Below are 22,602 nucleotides of genomic sequence, written 5' to 3'. Positions count from 1 at the left end.
TTTAATCCTTTGAGAGCACTTTCCTTTTAAAAACACAAGTCAGATTGAGATGCATGAAATGATAGCAAAAAAAGTACAAAAGCTTTAGTTACTTTGACAACTGACTTTACTGGCATTGAAATTGAAATATTTCCTATAAATTTATACAAATGTAAACATTCATTTTTGAAAAAGAAGAAATTAATGTTTTTATTCAGCAAGGATGCATTAAAATGACCAAAACCGACAGAAAACATTTATAATTACAAAAGACTTCCACAAAAATATTAACTATTATCAACATTGGTGATAATAAGAAATGTTCTAAAGCATCAAATCAGCATAGACTGGAGTAATGATGCTGAAAATTCAGCATGCCATTACTGTTACAGTTTGTTTCATTAGTCACATGTTTTGTTCAGTTTTCCCGCCACTCCTTTGTTACCATGGTCACCATCATTATGAGTTAATTTGGTTCAGCTGTGTTTGAGTAATCATCCTCATTTGTGTTTGCTTTATAAGTTTGTCCCTCACACCCATTCTCTGTCCGATCACCGTTATGTGGAAGTGTGTGTTGCTCAGCCTGTTTACCTGTCTTCTGGATTATTATTAAAACATTGTATTGGAAATTATCTTCTTCTTTGTCTGCCTTCTTGCAACCCACCGTGACAATCACAGGAATAAAAATATATTCAAGCAGAAAACAGTTATTTTAAATTGTAAAAATATTTCAGCATCGTTTTTACAGCATTTCTTAACAAATAAATGCATCATCCTTATAGTAAACCTTACAGGCCCCAAACTCTTGAATGGCAGTGTAAAATATTCAAGTTTTGTGGCTATAAACTATATGCTATCAGCCCCATTTATGATGCTGTAACCATGATGGGGTTTTTTTCTTAAAAAAAAGTCAAAATTGTTTTTGGTGGTAACAGACATCATGCCACAAACAGTGTCAATTTAGCTTAACTTGTATTGAACCTGAAACATCCCTATAACACTCTCTGCCCACTGAGCGAAAGCGAACGATCACGCAAAGGTTTAATGCGGCCAAGTGTGTCATTTTGAAAGCACCGTGGCCAGCATTAGTCTCATCAGTGTGGGTGCCCTGTAGGGTGGCTTGACAGAGGTCTGGTATGATGGGCACAGGAGACCTGAAGAGAGCCTCTGAGATGTGGACAGAGAAGGTCATTACTGCACATTAACATCTACATTCATTATTACCAACTGACCTCATAGTCAAACGCCAAAGTTCCTGTCCCAACTGCGGCACACATCCTGGACTTTAGTCTACTCTACGTGACACTGAGAATAAAAATATCATACCTCTGAGGGCGTTGGGATGGGGACTCCAAATTTTAATGACAAAGACTGACATGCAGTACAGCTAAAGTAGGTCAACAGGAGGTAACCAAACAGAAGGCTACTAGAGGTTTCCAGCGACACTACAGACTTGCCCCATTTCCATTTAACGCAAATGACGGATATGGTCGCATCGGGTTATGGAATGCGTTAGCAATGACAGACTTTCTGTATTATGTAATGTGCATATGGCTTACCAAATCTGACATGGCTTGTGCAGTTGTGTCAAAGTCTGCCCCTTCTATGACATCTGTCATGTGAAACAGACGCATAACAGCATGATCACTTCAAACAAAACCTCAACATATCAGTCCCTTACAAGCACATAGCTGTTCTTCAGTTGTTAGATGTTAACAGTGGCAATGGAAGTATTGTTTTATTCTAAACAGAGATATTTGTTTGCTTAATGGAAGATGGCAGATTGAAATTAGTTTAAAATGATAAGAAAGTTATAACAATTTGTGTAAAGGTGGTGTTACCATAGAGACATAACAGTAAGCAAAAATGCCCATGCAGTTCTGTTTCAGTTACACACGTAACATGAGCAATGATGTCATGTTTCACTGTCTGTACTTTGCTTACATGCTCTCTTCTTTTTGTTAACAAGCTGAGCAGGTGTAAGCAGGATGAAAACATCACCTCTGTATCGAAAAGAGAACTCAAGTATTTGTTTTCCAAGACAACAGTTGAACTCCAGAAGACATTTTTAAGCCATTGCTGGGCACTGTGGAAAAGAAAGTGACCAACTGAATCTAACTTCAGTCTTTTCACAACACAAGGCTGTTAGCAAGATATACATACGGCGGTCACTTTAAACTAGAAAGTCAAGGTTTCTCAAACAGGGGTTTGGAAACAACTGAGGGGGGTTTTGAAGGAACTGCAAGAGTTGATGAAAAGCTAATAATTAATTACATCAAATGTAAAATTAAAAGAAAAAAATGGGGATGCCCGATAATCATATAGTTTAGTGCTGCAAACTAATCAAATAGCTTTATAGTCTGATGCGCTGCGTGTTTTAAAGCGAAGCGCAGCACCTGAGCAGCTTGTGATCCGGTGTATTCAACATCTGAGAGCTTTTTGGTTCACAGCAAACTTTACATAATATTTAATTATTATTAAAATATAAATATTATTAATAACACTTTGATTGGGTTTCTAAAATGGTCTGAGGTCTTTTGAGGTCTGAGACAATTCATAGGAGCAAAGAGCAAATAATCAAAGATGACACATTTTTACTTGTGTTTTATAAATACCTGCATGTCCTGATTGCATCATGGCAAAACCTATGGCCACAAGCCAACTGCTTGGGACAAATCTCTGAAGCCAGGGGCTTTATCCTTGATTCATTCCTATTTATCACGGTTCGCTCCTAGCACTTGAAAGCACCATATGGACTCAATTGTGGTTCGTTCCTGGCACACGTGATCTGGAGATCAGACGCATGCCATACCTTTGGGCTTTACCATTGGATTATTTTCACAGGGCACATACTGAAGAGTCTTCGTGCCACAAGGATAGAGATCCCTTTTGAAAATGTCCTCAAAGCACGAGGTGGTGGAATCCGATGTCAAAGAAACAAATGAAAAAAGGTGCCCGCCAGATGTTTCACCGACAAGATTAAACGCTCAGCGATTTGATTAAGAAAGCCCATCTCCTCATCACCCCATCCTGCCCACATTAAGGCTTAAGAGCAATCAAAAAAAGAGAGTGCTACAGGATGAGTAGCAAGGCGCATGAGGATTTGGAGCTCGGGTGCCAAGTGATGAGTTTCTGACCGCTGGTGGCTGCCGACTCCAAGGGAGTACAGTGATAATCAAGGCCTCCACGGGGACCTGAGCAAGTATGAAAAGCAGGATTAGCAGAAGTTCAACATCAGCAGATCCATGGCAGCTTTATCACAAAAGCAGCTTTTATTAGATATGCGTATTTACAAAACATGCTTGTGCTGGACCAACAGCAAATTTTCCAATACATTGGAATGGTTTCCTAAGCCGCCCAGTCCACGACTCAATGTTATACACACATTTCTACAAAAAAAACACCCACTCGCTTCAATTAAATAATGTAACCCACACAACTATGAAGCCGTGGCACTGGTTTATGTAACAAGGTAATCGGCGTCTTTGATGCGACTTTATTACTTCGATATGGGACCAAGGCGCATAATTTCCACTGCGCTGTTCCCTTTGAACCGTTCTGAGACAATCTCTACAGCAGGATATCCTGCCATCTGCTTCAGTAACAGAATCGCTCCGCCAGTCAGTCATTGGCGGCAGGCCGCCTTACAGAGAGTCACATCCATGCCTTTGAACTGCTTTTTAAAAAGCAGCCAAATACCCTCTTTTCCCCACCAACTTTGAAAAGTAGCTTCAGTTATCTGTGCTGAGTTAAATGGGCTAATGAAAACCTGGTCCTCCTGACAATGAGAGTCTAGCGAGAGAATCCTGTTATGGATTTTCCCCTCAATGAGCTTGATAGCACTGTGGTCCCCATCTTAGGAGGAACTGTCATTGTTTTAGATCACAGCATTGGGATCAATACAGTGCTGGCCATCAATCTTAGCATTCCGATCGGGTGCGTGGGACTTTCTGCAAACATCTGATGCCAGTTAAGTGCTATGGAAACCAAATTCACTCTTCTGCCAGAGCGGAGAACAATGGAAATCAGAGCAGCATTACATTCGAGTCCTTCCAGGAGTGTCTTTGTGATGTGGCGGTGATGTGTTCCTTAGGGCTGAACCTCTTGAAAGGACACCTGATTGTCATGTGACTTTATGCAAACATGTCCAGTTGGGCTGTTGTGTTTTAATACAAAGACTGGCCTTTAATAGCGGCCACCAGCGTTGTGGATTTCAGTGATTGATGATGTGGTATGGCCCCGCTCAGCTGGGCTCCTGCTCACTAGGGTCAATCGCGATTGAATTACGGCTAAACGCAAAAAGCCAATTAATAAGTGAGGTCTGATGAAGTTGATCCAAAGGACACGGCGAGGGAATAGAAGCCTTTAAAGTAGAGATTTCTTTGGATTATACTACATTCAATGAGATATTACAAAAGATGTTTTCATTCTGAGGTTACTTTTACCTTGTTTATTTTTCTCCATCTTTCTCCACTAAATGGGGATGGTGACTGTGGGCTAACCCTGTACTTTATTTACTTTAAAGGGAGTTTCCTTATACTAACCTTAGTGGGCTGTCCTCTCGCGACTATAACGTACATTTTACATCAGTATTCTTGACATCTTTCAGTCTTTCTTTTGTTTTTAACAGCATCTGTTGAGAATACGGTATGACAGTAGAGCCAATATTTTAATAATTATAAAAATGTTACTTCTTTTTTGTTTCTTTTGACAGAAAAAGAACAAAGGAATGAAAGAAATAAGAAATATGCATCACATAAACAAGGGACCAACAGGAGCCCACCTGCGAGATATTTCATATCAAATACTCTGTTTCTTCTCTTGTTTGTCTCTGGGAATATTTTTAAATTCTTAAAAGGCTTGGACAAAGTTGGTTGCTGAGAAAAGAACCCAGGGCATGTTGACGGATGGCCGGCCATGCATATAATCGTTTCCTTACACTCTGTGAGTTTGCTTTGGAAGGGGCGAATTACCATCTGAAAATGAGCTGAGAAACACTGTAGGCGAGAGCCCTGCGTCATCAGTGTCAGCTTACTTACAGCGTCTCTTAGCCATGATACGGACACACATACTTTTGCAAAAATGCACACACACTAGTGTGGACCAACATTACTAATGTCATCTTAACCCACATTTTACACACAGGGCAAATTTGTCATCCAACCAAGCGTAGGGGCACATCCATCCCCTCATAGAAACAAAACATATAACAAACAACACACAAGTAGACATACAAACAGCAGCACCGATAGTGCTCTTTATTTGTACATGCTATTAGAGGTATAACATTTCTCGGGAAAAAAATAAAATAAACAAATTCTAACCGTTATAACTTGCACCGTGGTTAATCTCAAATCTGATGAGGCATCTATAATAACACGTAAAACAGACGGACAGTTCCGCTAATGTATGTTTCTGTCGATGGATACACTCTGGACAGCTACGTTCATGTGAAACGCATGCAATGAACTGTTAGTATGTAGATCTATTGCTGACATCACAGTTCCTCACATGTTGGTGTGTAGCAGTTCAGTATGGCAAGTGAAGGAGACAAGCCGTTGATAGAACCGCTGCCTGCATCATATTTATCTCTTGTCTGGGTTAAATTCTGGTATCCCAATACGCTGTTACAATAGCGATGGTAAAAAAAAACTCTATGTAAACTTTGTTCAATGTGAGTCCTGTATGCTCTAATATGACCAGTCATTTACGGCGTCATCACCCGGGTGTTGCAGGTGAGACAGAAACAGCACACATTACCTTCTGTGTTCAAAACAGGCACTCTGTGCCAATTCGTACAGGCACAAAACAATAATGAAAGTGCAGGGCAGGGCTAAAGATGTTCAGGACAGTTGACGGAATAGTCTCTGTCCCGATCGGGCCAGTGCTGCATCGTCATATAAAGGCTGGCCCACACTAAAAGATTTTTAAAATCAAATCAGATTTTCAGATGTGAGAGACCACAAACATGACGATGAAAAAAACATAGATTTAACAGTTTTGTTCCTATAGTGTGTGGAGTGCCGCGATGTGACCAAGACGGCACACCACACACTAAGGCCCTGTTTACATCTGGTATTAAGATGTGTTTTGGTCAATCGGATCACAAGTGGATGATGTTAAATACAGGTGTAAACAAGGACTAAAACTTTTTGAGGTAGTCGAAAACGCATTGGACCGGATTGCTATCGTAGTGTAAACACTCATGTGGTCGAATGTGTTCGAACAGCCACAAAAGATGGCCTACTCTCCGCCTACTGACTTAATATGTAAACATTATGGGAAGTGCGCTAGCCACTAGCCAGATGACATTTAAACTTTGGCTGGAGACGAAAAACGTACCAAGCACAATGTTCTCTCACCATTCCTGATTTCTAGCACGCACTCACCGCGCTCAGCGTGGTCTTGCGGCTGTTAGAGCAGAAACGAAAGCTGCTGGTCTCCATATGTTTTTCTGTTTTCTCTGGTCTTGTTCATATGTAAATTGGATATTTCGAGCTTATTTCGTCCATTAGATCGAAAGATCTGAAAAAGCCCACACATTTACCCACCCATAGACCCTCCCCTCGAAGAAATCAGGACAGAAGTGGTTGAAAGTGGATAAAAGAGACATATTTAAACACCAGATGTAAACAGGAATGTGTCTCCCTCGTCTACTTGTGATCCGATCGACCAAAATGCATCTTAATACCAGGTGTAACAGATTCCATTCCCAAACAACCAAATTCCCGACTGTGCACACGCAAAATCTCTCATGGTCAAAATGAGCAAACAAACATGGCGGACGACCAACAAGAAGAAATGGTGATATAATAGTGTTAGGACTGCTTTTTACAGTAAATTAGTGAAAAAAAGAAAAAGGTTTGAATGAAGTCGTGTTATGCTTCCATCTTCCGTCAGCTCGCTTTCTGATTGGGTATGATTTCGTTCCACGTGGCAATCTACAGAGTGCATGTGTGTTTGTCCTCTGGGTTCACCCCACTCAACAGGATTTCTGATTGTAAATATACAACATGTTGGAAATTTACAATTTGAGATCGATGCTGACGTTCTTCCGAAAAGATTCAATCATTTTTAACACACCTCACACCACAGGAAAATCTGATAAAAAAATCTGTAGAACCATCAAGACATTCAGGACTTTACCTAGGTTTGTCGGATGGTGAGAATTGGGACCAAAATCGGCCACTCTTGTAGTCTGCCTTTAGTCTAACATTTGTCGTCGAGTCATAGCCAATACTGTTTTAAATAGTCTGTGCGTTGCACTTCATCTTTTTATAGCATTTTGACCAAATGACAGAAAAAAACGGAGCGCCCACAGAGCTACAGCTACAATAAACTTCATAACCTGTAAGCTCTTGAAAACTTGTGATGCACTGCCATTCTAATAACGGAAAAACACAACATTCGCTGCTCAAAAACTTTTGGTAAAATGTTAATAATATAATGACATGCAAAGATCATATATAATGACGCAATATCAACTTTGACAACACAGTGTTTGATTATTTAAAAAATACAGTGTTTTTTTCCAATTCCTGAAAAGTAGCAGTTTTGGTCATACAAGGTTTCCGACCGTCTTAAGTGAACGTAAATAGTTGAGAAAGACAACACATGTGTATTGGTATTTAGGATCCATGCATTATATCTTAAAGTGACAGCAGCCCAATATGCTGCTGCTGTCTGTATTTTTGGTGTTAATGGCTAGGTTTTTTAAGGTTAATGATGTTAACGGCTCTTGACTGAATAACTTTTGAAACTTTAATAAGGATTCATTTTTATACAGTGAAGATTATGGTGTTATTTTACATTTGATTACTTTATTAAATGTCTCTACCTGAAAAGTACTATTAGACCTATCTGAAAAACTTAAAGAGCATTGTTTCATTCATTTGTATCTTTGCTCTATTTGTTCTTATTTTCGTTTTTTTATTTGGCAGTAGTCCTTTTTTTCCTGAACATAGCACATACCAAACCGTACTGAAGCTGATCCTAAAACCGTGATACAAACCGAACCATGGGTAATTTGAACACCCCGGCCCTATTATATATTGCCTGATTCATCGAAAGAATAATGCAAATCAGATAAGAACAAAAAAGTGCTCACCAAGCTGTGCTAAACACAATTTCTGATATTTTATTCATTTCAAATAAAATTTAGGTAATAGCATATTATTATTTATTTAATTTTGTAAATAAGGTGCAATCTATAATAAGCATAATTAACACAGAAAGGAGGAGTGTTTGTGCTGAAAAAAAATATACAAATTTTTATAGTCATTATATATTTAGCATCTGGTCAAATTGGATTGTGAATCGTTAGTAAATAAGATAAAGGAAAGACACAAGAAATATCATGTACAAAAGTGACTCTGCTCTTCGCTAAATTCACTCTCATTTCACTCTTATTTTTTCATTCAGTTTGCATGTCTAAAACACAAAAGTATTTTCCGTAACAAAAAGGGAGAGCTATGTTATCAATATAGGTGCATTTAAAAAAAAAAATATAGCAAAGCATACACAGCTGTTTTAGTGATGACAAACACTGAAATGTGACCTCAGTGGTCTGGCTCTTCTAAATCACGAAAAACAAACTTGAAAACACAAAGCGGCTGGATATTTCTTTTAAGTTTGCATTAAAAATCTTGATTTTGTCAACAAAGAACTGACTAATGCAAAAAAAAAAAAAAAAACTTGCATCAGAGAGATAATGGAAAACATGCCTCGCTCAGACCTGAAGATAAACATTTTAGATATACAGATTGAAAGAAGAGAAGGCAGAAAAGTAATGGACTGCAAACCTATAAAACAGAAAGATATAATAAAAATATATGACATGACACTTTTATGCTGAGCTAACACATATAGAACACATGAGATTCAGATTCAAATGAATAGATTACGGTTTTATAATATTGTTTTTTTTTTTTTATGTACATACAGTATATAATATTTTATTTATAATTCAAATATCTAATTATATTTTATATTGTAATATATTCTAGTAATATTTTTATTTTATAACTGATATATATATATATAATTTTTCTAAATAATTTTTAATATTTATATTTTATTATAAATAGGCTGTGGCTATATCATTTTTCTAAATAATTTTTAATATTTATATTTTCATATAAATAGGCTGTGGCTATATAATTTTTCTAAATAATTTTTAATATTTATACATATATATATATATATATATATATATATAATAACATATTTAATTGAATGGACACAAACTGATCTCTTTAGAATTATATAAAGTTTTATGTTTTTATTATGAAACCTACTGACAATTTTGCAACCAATCTGCAACATTTCACACATTTCTAATTTAATAGCGACATGCACATCAGAATGACAAAGACTGCTATACAGCTAAGGGAGAATGTGAATGGTATGCACTACATGCTTATAGCCTCTTTAATCTTTAAACCAGCACACATAAGCCAAAGTTGAATCAAAATGAATTTACAATATTGTTCCACTCGGGTCCTGCTTGCTGTTCATTAGGAATCTAACAAGAAGCAGGAGTTGCTTCTAGCCGACTTATTCTTGACATTGTTTTGGAACGGGCGATGAAAAAAACAAACACCCATGCTTGCTGATCGAAGGCGACAGTTCGGGAAGCAAATTCTGAAGCCAATCTAGACTGCGCAAGTCAAAACGAAGTATGCAGAACAGTGAGATTTTAAAGCTGGGGGGGGGGGGGAGCAGTGTGCTCAGAGACCCTAAATAAAAGTATAAATCAATTCAGGGACCAGCAATTGAGACCACAAGGATCACGCATTTTAAATATTTGCTTTTTCCTAGCTATTTCCTCTAATCAAGCAATCTCAAAATGCAAGATTATTTTAAATACCATAAAAAATATGCATTTTAAGTCATGATAACCAACTAAAAAGCAATATATAATTAATGGACACAGCATGAATAGTCAGTTCACTACAGTTGCTTGCGTCCACATGAGCCGAAAGGTTTCTGAAAATGTTTTTGGAAAAATTGTGAATTTTAATAACCTGCCATTCAATGCAGATGAAATGCCCCGAGTGAAAATCCTCACTAATTATTATACTGCGGTCGCTCAGCCACACAAAAATCAAACACAAATTTCTACACCATCTACAGTCAAACAGACTATAACACAAAGAAATCACTTTCTGTCCCAGTGGGCATGTTGTGTATGTCCATGCATGTGCGCCCAAGCACAAGCACGTATCTGTAGCCGGAGCGTGTCAAGTGATCCACACAGGATATTAAAGCTGTCTATTCTAATCACTTTCTTACACAACTTTGCCCACTCGCCATTAAACACGCTTGCATACGCGATCAGCTTTTGGGGGCGGATTAAGAGTGAACTCGCTAGCACATTTTTTAATCAGTGGAGGAGTGATCCCTAGAAGGCTGTGGGGTGAGGGATATAAAGAACAGACCTTGTGACATCAGGAAAGCGAATCGGAAAGTGGAGGACACGGCACTTGGGCCGGATGAGCCGGTCCAGATCTTTAGGCCGATGGTCGGGCATGGTCTTCATGAAGGTGGAGATGGAGGAGAGGAAGGACTCCATGTTGAACGAGGAGTTGAACGCCACCACATCCGCAACCAGGCTGGGAAAACATTTTCATTTCAGATGATGGAGGAAGATAAACACTGACAAAGCAAGCCACAAAATGTCACAATATTTCTCCGGTCCTTAATTAATTCTCGAAAATGAGCGTTATTGAAAACAACATGCGTTTTGAAAAGCGAACTTCACTCTTATATGGAAAGCCGTGCTTAGCAGACATCTATAGTAACTAGTCACTTAAAATATCTAATACATGTTGATTAGAATCCACAGACACAAACAAACCATGTTTTTAAATGGCACACCCCAATTGCCAGAATCAATCACTGCATTGCACTCAATTAGAGGGTGAATTAGAGGAGCCGAGCTCTTTTTTGTGTCACTGTTCTGCCACGTTAATAAAGTTGAGCAAGCAAAGGGCCTTTGAATTATTGACATGATACTCTGACAGACAACAATCACAATGTATTCCAATTAGAGCTCTTAAAACCCTTTCTTTCAAGCATCAAGATTGATTATGACATTAGGCTTTAAAACATTGAGTTCTTAAGAATTAGAGCGCCATTATACGATCCCATAATTAACCAACCACATCATGCCAAGTAACGCGCATGATAAACTATTCTGTCTCAGACACACTGTCTCTCTTGTGAATAAAAATCCAATCTGGTACAGAAATGGTACTTGTTATTAACAGACTACTGATATACTAACATACGTAATGGTGACCAGATTTCTAGCTCAACCATTGATATATAAGTGAAATGTCTAATGTTATTAGCTATGAATTAAAAAAGGCATATACACTGCCATACTACTCTAAATTATATTTAGTCATCAAAGCACACTATGAACCGTAAAAACTATTTAGAGTAACTCACAGCACTTTCATTCTCCCTAAACTAATGTATTTTAGTTCTGCACAAATTTGCATATTCTTTTTTTCTACAGTGGAAAATAATGATGAAATTGAAATTAGATACTGTGTGCTATGGTTATTTATTTTAAATCCAGCATGTATAATATCCAGCACATTAGATATGTATGGTAACCATAATAAGGTATGTTTTTCTTCCACAGGTACTTTTGTAAAGTTCACTAGACTCTGCTATTACCATGAGAGGATCTGGTTGTAACCGTATTGGAAGTCCCTTTCTTGTCTCTTTCGGACTGGATAGACCAGCTGGTTCTCATGGAAGTAGAGAACCTTCTTAAGATGAGCGAGATCAGACCGCAGGGCTACAAGCTCAGCAAGATTGAGGACGGAGCTTGTGAACAAAACCCTGCGAGACAGAAAAAAAAAAAAAAAAAAAAAAACAGATAAAAGAAGGAACCATTAATTTGCTGTCTGCCATGGCACACTTGAATATCAATGCTCCATCATAGGTCTAAGCACTGATCCTCATTGTAACAAAAATTGTTCTGACCACAAAGGCCAGTTGTAATGTGGGGAAAAAGTCTGCTAATATCCCCTTTTTCAAGGCATTGCAATTGGAAAAATTATTAAATAATCATGTTGAGAATTGTAATAAAACAATAAGATAAAAAATTTGATTCTAAACAGTCAGTAGCCTATGCATTGATCATGTGTGATTATGGCACACTGGGAGATTAAAATTGCAAAAATCTCCAGTCAAAACTGTTCTTATGAGTGTGTTCTTAAAACTGTTCACTTTTCAGAGTGTGAGCTCCTGTTGTAAGTACTTTAACCCATATTTGAGTATGGGTGTGTAAGATTATTTTAATGTTTTTGATACTTTTTTATGTGTTATTCTCACCAAGGCTGCATTTATTTGATCAAAAACTGAATAATACAGAATAATATGATAAAAACTAAATAATATAACTGTAATATTGTGAAATATTATTACAATTTAAAATAACTGTTTACAATTCAATATATTTTAAAATGCAATTTATTCATGTTAATGTGATGCTGATTTTTAGCAGCCATTTCTCCCATCTTAAGTGTCACCGATTTGACACAAACATTTCTTATCAATGTTGAAAACAGTTGTGTTGCTTAATATTTTTGTGTAAACCATCACACATTTTTCCCCAAGTTTCTTTGATGAATAGAAAGTTCAAAAACCTTTTGTAACATTCTAAATGTCTTTACTGTCATGTTTGAACAATTTAAAGTGTCCTTGCTGAATAAAAGTACTAATTAAAAAAAAAAAAAATTATTTCTGAAACTTTTTAACAGTAGGCCTAGTGTTAATATAACTAACATTGAAAAAGTTGACTTTTTGAAATGCAAAAATGTATAAAAAGTCTGTGACAGAGGTCTCAATTGACTACAGAGTAAAAAATGAAATCCTAGATCTGCAAAAAAAAAAAAAAAAAAAGCATCATTTGAAACACAAGAGGACACAGAAATCTCTGCACACTCTGCTGAAAGAAACAGTATTGAGGTTAATGAACACTGCTTTAAGATGTTATATACACAAGTAGGAGACCATTGAAAATTTTACCCTTGTATGTGCTAAGAGCCATGGGACAAGGGCTTTGAAGTTCAGTTCTGGTCTCCCTAAATGAACCCAGCCCCCTCTTCTAAGCCCCCACCGCCTGTCAGTCTAACCCTCCAGCCCGCTCGCCAGTCTCTTTGATGTGGGGAGCCCGCGGCCTCGCGACCGTGACTCTGTCGCTGTCAGAAGAGTCCCTTTTATGCTAATCTACGACCAGCTCCCCCTAACCAATTCCTAATCTTAACTATACGAAAAACCAATCACACTGCTTTAAGATCAGCGTGAAAGGGGGACCTTCTACCACCCTGTGCCCTCGTAACTGTGCGGCAGGATTACGTCTCCATTCCTCAACTCCATCAGGACGAGCGCCGAACGGCACCTCCCAAATCCTTGCTTGCACACAACTCTGAAATCAAACCAGATGATGGAAGTTACTATTTTTAGTCTTGCTTTCCTCTCGAAATTGTCAAGTGGAGTGCGTCCAATAATAATGAAACAGGAAGGCTTTCTCTGGTTCCCTTTGAACTGGAGGTGAGGACAGACACTCGAGTTTAATGCAACTTTTTAGGTCAGACCAGTTGATGTGGTTGATGAGGCAAGTAGGCAGACGGTAAACGGTATTGGTCCTATAAACCTTAATGAGCGATGGGCCCACCAAAAGCCGAAAGCTAAATCTGACTCATCTATTTCAGTGGAAAGAACTTTAAATCTCAAATTAATGTACTCAATAGATATAAACTTCATCCAAGGTGTGTAAACAATCCCACACAGGAGCCATTGTTGGCTTTCATTAAACTGTGACGTTACCGTAACTGTCGCCCACTGACTTTTTCCAGCACAAACTATTAACCGTAACTAAACCAGACATTTTGGCTTTGTAAGAACCTGTAAGATAAGAGACACAGTGGGTGGGCAAGCTGCTCTGTGCTGAGTCAGGTTTGTAACATTATCAAAGGTGCCGATTTGGAAAAGCAAGCGTTGCTCTTGGCGCACTGTAGTTTTGGTAACATTTTACGATAAGGTTTCATATGCTGATGTTAGTTAACTGGTTAAAATGAACTAACAATGAAAAATAGTACTTTCAACATTTTCTACTACATTATTCAAATCAAAAGTTGTACCTGTTTATATTGTTTAATGGACCTGAGCTGACATGAACTAACAATAAACAAATTTTCTTAACTAATGTTGACACAGATTACTGTACCAAAATACTGTAACAAATGTATTAACTAATGTTAACTAATGGGACCTTGTTGTAAAGTGTTACTGTATCTTTAGTACCTCTTTGTTATTTTGTTTTGCAAGCATGAGAAGAGATGAACCATTTTGAAAATCACTATTCACTATGAAATGGACCACATTTAAATATTTTCACAATAGTCGCCATGAGGGCAAATTGCAAACGGCCTGACAGTTTTGGGGTTGTCGTGAAGGGTTATGACTGTGCATATTTGATACCTGACTTTAGGAATGAAACATATGTTTTTCCTTTTGCTTAACTTCGAGTGCAGCGAGATTGCAGCTGAAGGAATGCTCAGGGCTTCCCCCTCCCACCTGCGGTTTCTCCGTCCCTTAAAAGGAAGCAAGAAAGTCCCCATCGGATCCTATTCTCTAAATGTGTTTGTGTCCTTGTTTATGCAGTTTTAGAAACTCTATTTGAACCAACACTTCACAGAGTTCCATTAAGTAATATAAGTGTATAATCTCCCTATGTAGTGCACTTTAGGTGCAGGCCCACATTTTAAAATATCATCGTAAATTGAAAATAGCCTGATTCTGGTAACACTTTACAATGAGTTTTGATTAGTTAGCATTAGTTAATGAATTAGGTATCATAACCTAACAATGAACAATACTTTTAGAGTATTCATTATTCTAGATTTATGTTCATTTCTACACATTTGTATAAATGAACATTAGAATTTAAAAACACCAAATAATAAATTTAGATGAACAAATGCTAATTAAATAAATGATAAAAATGTTTTTTTAATGTCAGTTCATGATATCTGATGTATATCATGTTAAAGCCACCATGAAACCAAAATCGACAATTCTTTCGATTTTGTAAAAATCGAAATAAAAAAAAGATTATTTATCTGTGCACATCAATTTTTTTTAATTCATGTGCCCTTGTAATCTTTAATCAAAATAACTTCCCCTCCTTCTTGCAACGACATCTCTTCTCTTCTCTGATGACGTGTTTAATGGCATCATGAGGGCGGGACAACCTGTCACTCACATGACATCACAGCAATAGCAAACCACAACCATCCAAGACCCAATTAATTCCCGATGGACAAAATCAAGTCCCGTCCTAAATTTTTTCTTGTTCGAAAAGCTATTTCACTCGGATATATGTCACAATAGGGAAGAAAGACTTTCGCCACTTCTCATGCTGACTTTAACAAATTGAACCTTATTGTAAAGTGTTACTCAGGTTCTTCTGTTGAAAATAAAACAGGCAGCTATAATTACACTCCTCACATTTAGCCCAGCGTTGGTGTTTATCTTGTATCAGCTAGATAATCTGATCGTATAGTGACTGATCAAACTGTGTACCCACATGTACCAGCAACACCTTTAACTTTGATAAAATTTGTTTTTGACTTTTAAGAACATCCTAGTATTACGTGTAAAAATGTCAAACCACATTACACTGGTGTTATTCCACAAAGCTACTGTGATGTGTTAGTAGACATTTTAAAAAAAAGATGACAATAGCTAGATAGCTACAGTGAGGAAAATAAGTATTTGAACACCCTGCTATTTTGCAAGTTCTCCCACTTGGAAATCATGGAGGGGTCTGAAATTGTCATCGTAGGTGCATGTCCACTGTGAGAGACATAATCTAAAAAAAAAAATCCAGAAATCACAATGTATGATTTTTTAACTATTTATTTGTATGATACAGCTGCAAATAAGTATTTGAACACCTGTCTATCAGCTAGAATTCTGACCCTCAAAGACCTGTTAGTCTGCCTTTAAAATGTCCACCTCCACTCCATTTATTATCCTAAATTAGATGCACCTGTTTGAGGTCGTTAGCTGCATAAAGACACCTGTCCACCCCATACAATCAGTAAGAATCCAACTACTAACATGGCCAAGACCAAAGAGCTGTCCAAATACACTAGAGACAAAATTGTACACCTCCACAAGGCTGGAAAGGGCTACGGGGAAATTGCCAAGCAGCTTGGTGAAAAAAGGTCCACTGTTGGAGCAATCATTAGAAAATGGAAGAAGCTAAACATGACTGTCAATCTCCCTCGGACTGGGGCTCCATGCAAGATCTCACCTCGTGGGGTCTCAATGATCCTAAGAAAGGTGAGAAATCAGCCCAGAACTACACGGGAGGAGCTGGTCAATGACCTGAAAAGAGCTGGGACCACCGTTTCCAAAGTTACTGTTGGTAATACACTAAGACGTCATGGTTTGAAATCATGCATGGCACAGATGGTTCCCCTGCTTAAACCAGCACATGTCAAGGCCCGTCTTAAGTTTGCCAGTGACCATTTGGATGATCCAGAGGAGTCATGGGAGAAAGTCATGTGGTCAGATGAGACCAAAATAGAACTTTTTGGTCATAATTCCACTAAACGTGTTTGGAGGAAGAAGAATGATGAGAAAGAACACCATCCCTACTGTGAAGCATGGGGGTGGATGCATCATGCTTTGGGGGTGTTTTTCTGCACATGGGACAGGGCGACTGCACTGTATTAAGGAGAGGATGACCGGGGCCATGTATTGCGAGATTTTGGGGAACAACCTCCTTCCCTCAGTTAGAGCATTGAAGATGGGTCGAGGCTGGGTCTTCCAACATGACAATGACCCGAAGCACACAGCCAGGATAACCAAGGAGTGGCTCTGTAAGAAGCATATCAAGGTTCTGGCGTGGCCTAGCCAGTCTCCAGACCTAAACCCAATAGAGAATCTTTGGAGGGAGCTCAAACTCCGTGTTTCTCAGCGACAGCCCAGAAACCTGACTGATCTAGAGAAGATCTGTGTGGAGGAGTGGGCCAAAATCCCTCCTGCAGTGTGTGCAAACCTGGTGAAAAACTACAGGAAACGTTTGACCTCTGTAATTGCAAACAAAGGCTACTGTACCAAATATTAACATTGATTTTCTCAGGTGTTCAAATACTTTTTTGCAGCTGTATCATACAAATAAATAGTTAAAAAATCATAAATTGTGATTTCTGGATTTCTTTTTTAGATTATGTCTCACAGTGGACATGCACCTACGATGACAATTTCAGACCCCTCCATGATTTCTAAGTGGGAGAACTTGCAAAATAGCAGGGTGTTCAAATACTTATTTTCCTCACTGTATGTCTGTGATTTCAGAAGAAGGAAAAAGCTAAAAAAAATTACAATAGCAGCGCAGAGAAAATTAGCATTAGTTAGTAAATATCTTAGGTTAAAATATATAAGCATTGTATATACATAATGCAAAACAATAAAAAAAAAAAACAGTATGAAATCTGATCCATATTATGGAGAGGTTGTGAAGGAAATGCAGAAATGTGTTCGATTCAGACAGGATTTAAATTTCTAAAAAAAGTCTTTGGTATATGTGTGCATCTAAAAGATTTGCTCCTGCAAGTTTAGCTGTATAGCTACAATATCCTCAGACATGCTTTGCAGTAAATAGGAAACCACAGCTATGTGGCTTTAAAGTATGGGACTTGGGATGACAAATGTTTGAAGTATGAGTACAGCAGAACTGAGCAAATCAGTAAGTGCATTGTACAACGATTATACTTAACCTGACAACATTCATGCAAGGTCATGCAAATGTATGAAATGGTGTTCTTTGATTTGGTAAATAATAAATGTTCACGAGAACCCAATAAGCACATGAAGATTTATTTGCAGATGACACTCGCCTTGACATTCTTTATCTAATGCATTGAAATAATTAATAATATAGAATGTCTAAAACTGTCCAAATATTTTTGTGCCAGTATATTTCCATATTTATCTCTTTAATAAAAACTATAAAATTACTTTAAGGAACACAACCAGACTGATGACCTCTGCTGACCTGTACGTGGAACTTGCTGGAACTGCTTGCATGAAGTACAGAGCAGAAGTTCTGGCCCTCCAGTGCCATTTCTTCGCAGGTAGAGTGAAGCTTACACAGTCTTCAACACTTTGCTTGAGAAGATCGACCAGCTGTTTGTGGGAACCGCCATAGAACGCCTCCAGCAAGAGCACACTCATGGATACAGGCCCAACCAAACCTGATGTTTACTGTGAATGCAAGCTATTACTGTAGAGTTCAAAAGAACAGGGAAAAAAATCAATCAGAAAAGAATACTAAAAACATCACATTTCAATGACTCACATAAAAAAGAAGGCCGTAAACAACAATCATAGCGAAAATGATATTTTAATAACCTATGATTAAAAACCACGTATTGGAGAGGGTGTTAATAATAATTGCACTGGCAAAATTCGCCCACGTACAGTACTTTCCGAGTCACCTAGAATTTCATCATATATGTGTCACGGTTAAGTCATAACTGGAGTGTATAATGAGTTGTGCAGCAAAAAAAACAACAAAATACTTCAGCTGATGTACCTCGCAATTTGATTATGTTGTTTTGACAACTTAAAGCAAGAAATTAACTTAAAGCGACATTACTAATTTAACTCTTCTTCAGTAAGACGACAATAGATAGATGAATAGATAGATGTATGCAGTAAGGCCATAACCGAAAGCTCTTCCTCAAGTAGCAACAAAAAGTTGGATTAATTTGAGTAAATTGGTTCAATTGGACATAGAAAAAAAAAAAAGATTCTGTGATCCGCATTCCTTTCTACACACCATTTTAGGTTTTCTTTTCAATGGCATAGTATTTAGTGAAATGCTGCTGTCACTAAGTTTCCGATAAAGGGGTATTTTTTTCTTTTTATGTGAGTGACTCATTCATTCAGATCCCCCTTATTGGTAATGTGGCAGATAAATACAGCTTATTTGTGGAAACAAAAGACACAGCTAATGTAGTTAGCAACTTGTAATAGCTAACTACTTTTTAAATACCTTTATGTAGTTAGCTTGTTTTGCTAATTTCAAGCTTGTAGCTCGAGAAGCTACTGTTTCAAAATAACTTCCTGAGCAATGAACAATTTAAACAAGCAAGCTGTCGCTCTCAGACAACATTCAAGTTTAACTTAAAAAATGACATTAACTTGTTTGTACAAATTTAAGTGGTATCTTGTGGTGCTTCGACCATACTTTCTTTACCAGTCTAAACAGTAAACACCCATGTGATAAACACTGCTGAGCTAAGCACTTCATAGCAAGCAGAACTGTGAAAACCAATCAAAACTTTGCAACAGGGAACTGGAAATGTAACTACTTAAGTAGGTTTAAACATCTAACCTGAAATGCTGGGGTTTTCCAATCGCTCGGATACAGAGTGGGATTTTCTCACACAGTGATTTACCTCTACCCTTTTACCTCAGAGCCTCCATTTTACACAGGTAAGGCGTGAAAAGCATTCAACCTCAAGATGGAGAGGAAAGTGAGGGGTTAATGTTGTCGCATTCAGCCCCCCACACAGTTCATGTGAAAGGGAAATCCCGCAGTGCCTGGTCTCACAACCAAAAGCAGCACCATCATGACTGTCGATGGATGCTGAGTCATTGCTGCATTCAAAAGGCTCGCCTGTGTAAGCGTAAACTCCAGCAAATCAATGGGACGCCATAACAACACCAGAGAGGGGATTCAATTTCTACTGATTTAGTCAAAATACCTTTGAAGGCGGCATGAAATATTGCATTTACATGCCTAAGACTATTATACATAACTAGCTAATAACCTTTTGCCAAGTCATGACCATATGAAAAATAAAAGCATGAAAACAAGAACAGAATAAATTGGCATATAAAATTGAACTATTTATACTGCATATTACTCATATAAATACATTTATAAGAAGCTTGATGAAATTAATCTACACTAACATCGAAAGTGGCACGTTTACCCATATGTCGACCTACAGAATTAACCATAGAAATTCCTTCATTCTTTCTTGTAGAACCCCCCCCCCTCCCGAGGAGACAGGCCATTATCTACACTGCATTATTCCAGATGAAATACAGGATTTCCTTTGGCTCTCAAAATACTGGGGAAGAGGCAGCGTTAGAGAGATTCTGCCTCAGAGTACAAAAAAAAAAAACTGGGATGCAGCTGATACATCCGCAGGGGCAGTGCACGAAGACGTCATATTAAGCGCCAGTACCAATCCTGACGATTAAACCCATCAGTAAAAGTGACTCTACCAATGGCACCAATAAGTGCCAGTACAGGGGGGCGGATAGCATGGCACTGCCCAGTGACAAGCACCCAGAAACATGGCGCATTGGAGCGTGTGAGCCAACTCTCAACACCTCATTTTAACAGCCTCTAGCCATCCGTGGATGTCTTGAGTGTGTATGCGTGTGTGAATGTGTGTGTGTGTTTGCGTCATCACCCACGATGGACTCTGACAGGGCAGGAGGAGGCCTTAAAGTGATGTGGTCTTTCTGGAGGGCTAATTCAGCCAGAATGAAACATCCGATTATGTACTCCCACACAGCAGACCAAAGCCACGGCTGATCACTTGAAATTAGACTTGAGCGATACGAGGAACAACATGAGGACGAGCCTTGACCGTGCTGCATCAGGATTGTATCCAAAGTAAAACACCAAACAAAATAAACTGGGCTATTAAAATGATGCACGCATATGGGTCAATGATATGATGCTCATCTTTTCCAAAACAAATTTATTTGATTGTATGTATAACGTCAAAAATGGGTGATTAAACTGTCCTGACATCATAAGGAAAAAAGTCTCAAGAATTAAATTATTCTACAAAAAATGATTGGGTAGTACTAGTTTTGCATAATATTTTAATTATTTACAGTGAGGAAAATAAGTATTTGAACACCCTGCTATTTTGCAAGTTCTCCACTTGGAAATCATGGAGGGGTCTGAAATTGTCATCGTAGGTGCATGTCCACTGTGAGAGACATAATCTAAAAAAAAAAATCCAGAAATCACAATATATGATTTTTTAACTATTTATTTATATGATACAGCTGCAAATAAGTATTTGAACACCTGTCTATCTGCTAGAATTCTGACCATCAAAGACCTGTTAGTCTGCCTTTAAAATGTCCACCTCCACTCCATTTATTATCCTAAATTAGATGCACCTGTTTGAGGTCGTTAGCTGCATAAAGACACCTGTCCACCCCATACAATCAGTAAGAATCCAACTACTAACATGGCCAAGACCAAAGAGCTGTCCAAAGACACTAGAGACAAAATTGTACACCTCCACAAGGCTGGAAAGGGCTACGGGGAAACTGCCAAGCAGCTTGGTGAAAAAAGGTCCACTGTTGGAGCAATCATTAGAAAATGGAAGAAGCTAAACATGACTGTCAGTCTCCCTCGGACTGAGGCTCCATGCAAGATCTCACCTCGTGGGGTCTCAATGATCCTAAGAAAGGTGAGAAATCAGCCCAAAACTACACGGGAGGAGCTGGTCAATGACCTGAAAAGAGCTGGGACCACCGTTTCCAAGGTTACTGTTGGTAATACACTAAGACGTCATGGTTTGAAATCATGCATGGCACGGAAGGTTCCCCTGCTTAAACCAGCACATGTCAAGGCCCGTCTTAAGTTTGCCAATGACCATTTGGATGATCCAGAGGAGTCATGGGAGAAAGTCATGTGGTCAGATGAGACCAAAATAGAACTTTTTGGTCATAATTCCACTAAATGTGTTTGGAGGAAGAAGAATGATGAGTACCATCCCAAGAACACCATCCCTACTGTGAAGCATGGGGGTGGTAGCATCATGCTTTGGGGGTGTTTTTCTGCACATGGGACAGGGCGACTGCACTGTATTAAGGAGAGGATGACCGGGGCCATGTATTGCGAGATTTTGGGGAACAACCTCCTTCCCTCAGTTAGAGCATTGAAGATGGGTCGAGGCTGGGTCTTCCAACATGACAATGACCCGAAGCACACAGCCAGGATAACCAAGGAGTGGCTCTGTAAGAAGCATATCAAGGTTCTGGCGTGGCCTAGCCAGTCTCCAGACCTAAACCCAATAGAGAATCTTTGGAGGGAGCTCAAACTCCGTGTCAAAGTCTCAGCGACAGCCCAGAATCCTGACTGATCTAGAGAAGATCTGTGTGGAGGAGTGGGCCAAAATCCCTCCTGCAGTGTGTGCAAACCTGGTGAAAAACTACAGGAAACGTTTGACCTCTGTAATTGCAAACAAAGGCTACTGTACCAAATATTAACATTGATTTTCTCAGGTGTTCAAATACTTATTTGCAGCTGTATCATACAAATAAATAGTTAAAAAATCATACATTGTGATTTCTGGATTTTTTTTTTTAGATTATGTCTCTCACAGTGGACATGCACCTACGATGACAATTTCAGACCCCTCCATGATTTCTAAGTGGGAGAACTTGCAAAATAGTAGGGTGTTTAAATACTTATTTTCCTCACTGTATATATTTATTAATGATCATAATAAATATTTATTTTCTTATGATAATGCTGAT

The 22,602-nt window shown here is 38.3% G+C and overlaps 1 protein-coding gene across 5 annotated transcripts in view; it reads right to left on the bottom strand.

The window, feature by feature from the left end:
- The window catches only part of gtdc1 (glycosyltransferase-like domain containing 1), a 41,500-nt gene that overhangs the window by 15,521 nt on the left and 3,377 nt on the right, over positions 1–22,602 (bottom strand). For 3 of the 5 annotated variants that reach the window (XM_084122686.1, XM_084122690.1, XM_084122688.1), the window contains exons 2-4: positions 18,071–18,298; positions 11,668–11,835; positions 10,419–10,592 (exon numbers count right to left, since the gene is read on the bottom strand). In XM_084122686.1, coding sequence (XP_083978812.1) covers positions 10,419–10,592; positions 11,668–11,835; positions 18,071–18,249 — 521 coding nt within the window. In that variant the 5' untranslated portion in view covers positions 18,250–18,298. Of the gene's footprint in view, positions 1–10,418; positions 10,593–11,667; positions 11,836–18,070; positions 18,299–19,414; positions 19,522–22,602 lie in introns of those variants that run through there. The other 2 variants (XM_084122689.1, XM_084122687.1) reach the window with 1 other exon arrangement.

This window comes from Abramis brama (assembly GCF_963993115.1).
Source record: "Abramis brama genome assembly, chromosome: 8".
NCBI lineage: Eukaryota > Metazoa > Chordata > Actinopteri > Cypriniformes > Leuciscidae > Abramis > Abramis brama.
Note: the sequence above shows the minus strand (reverse complement) of the source record. Positions and strands in the feature narration are given on the sequence as shown.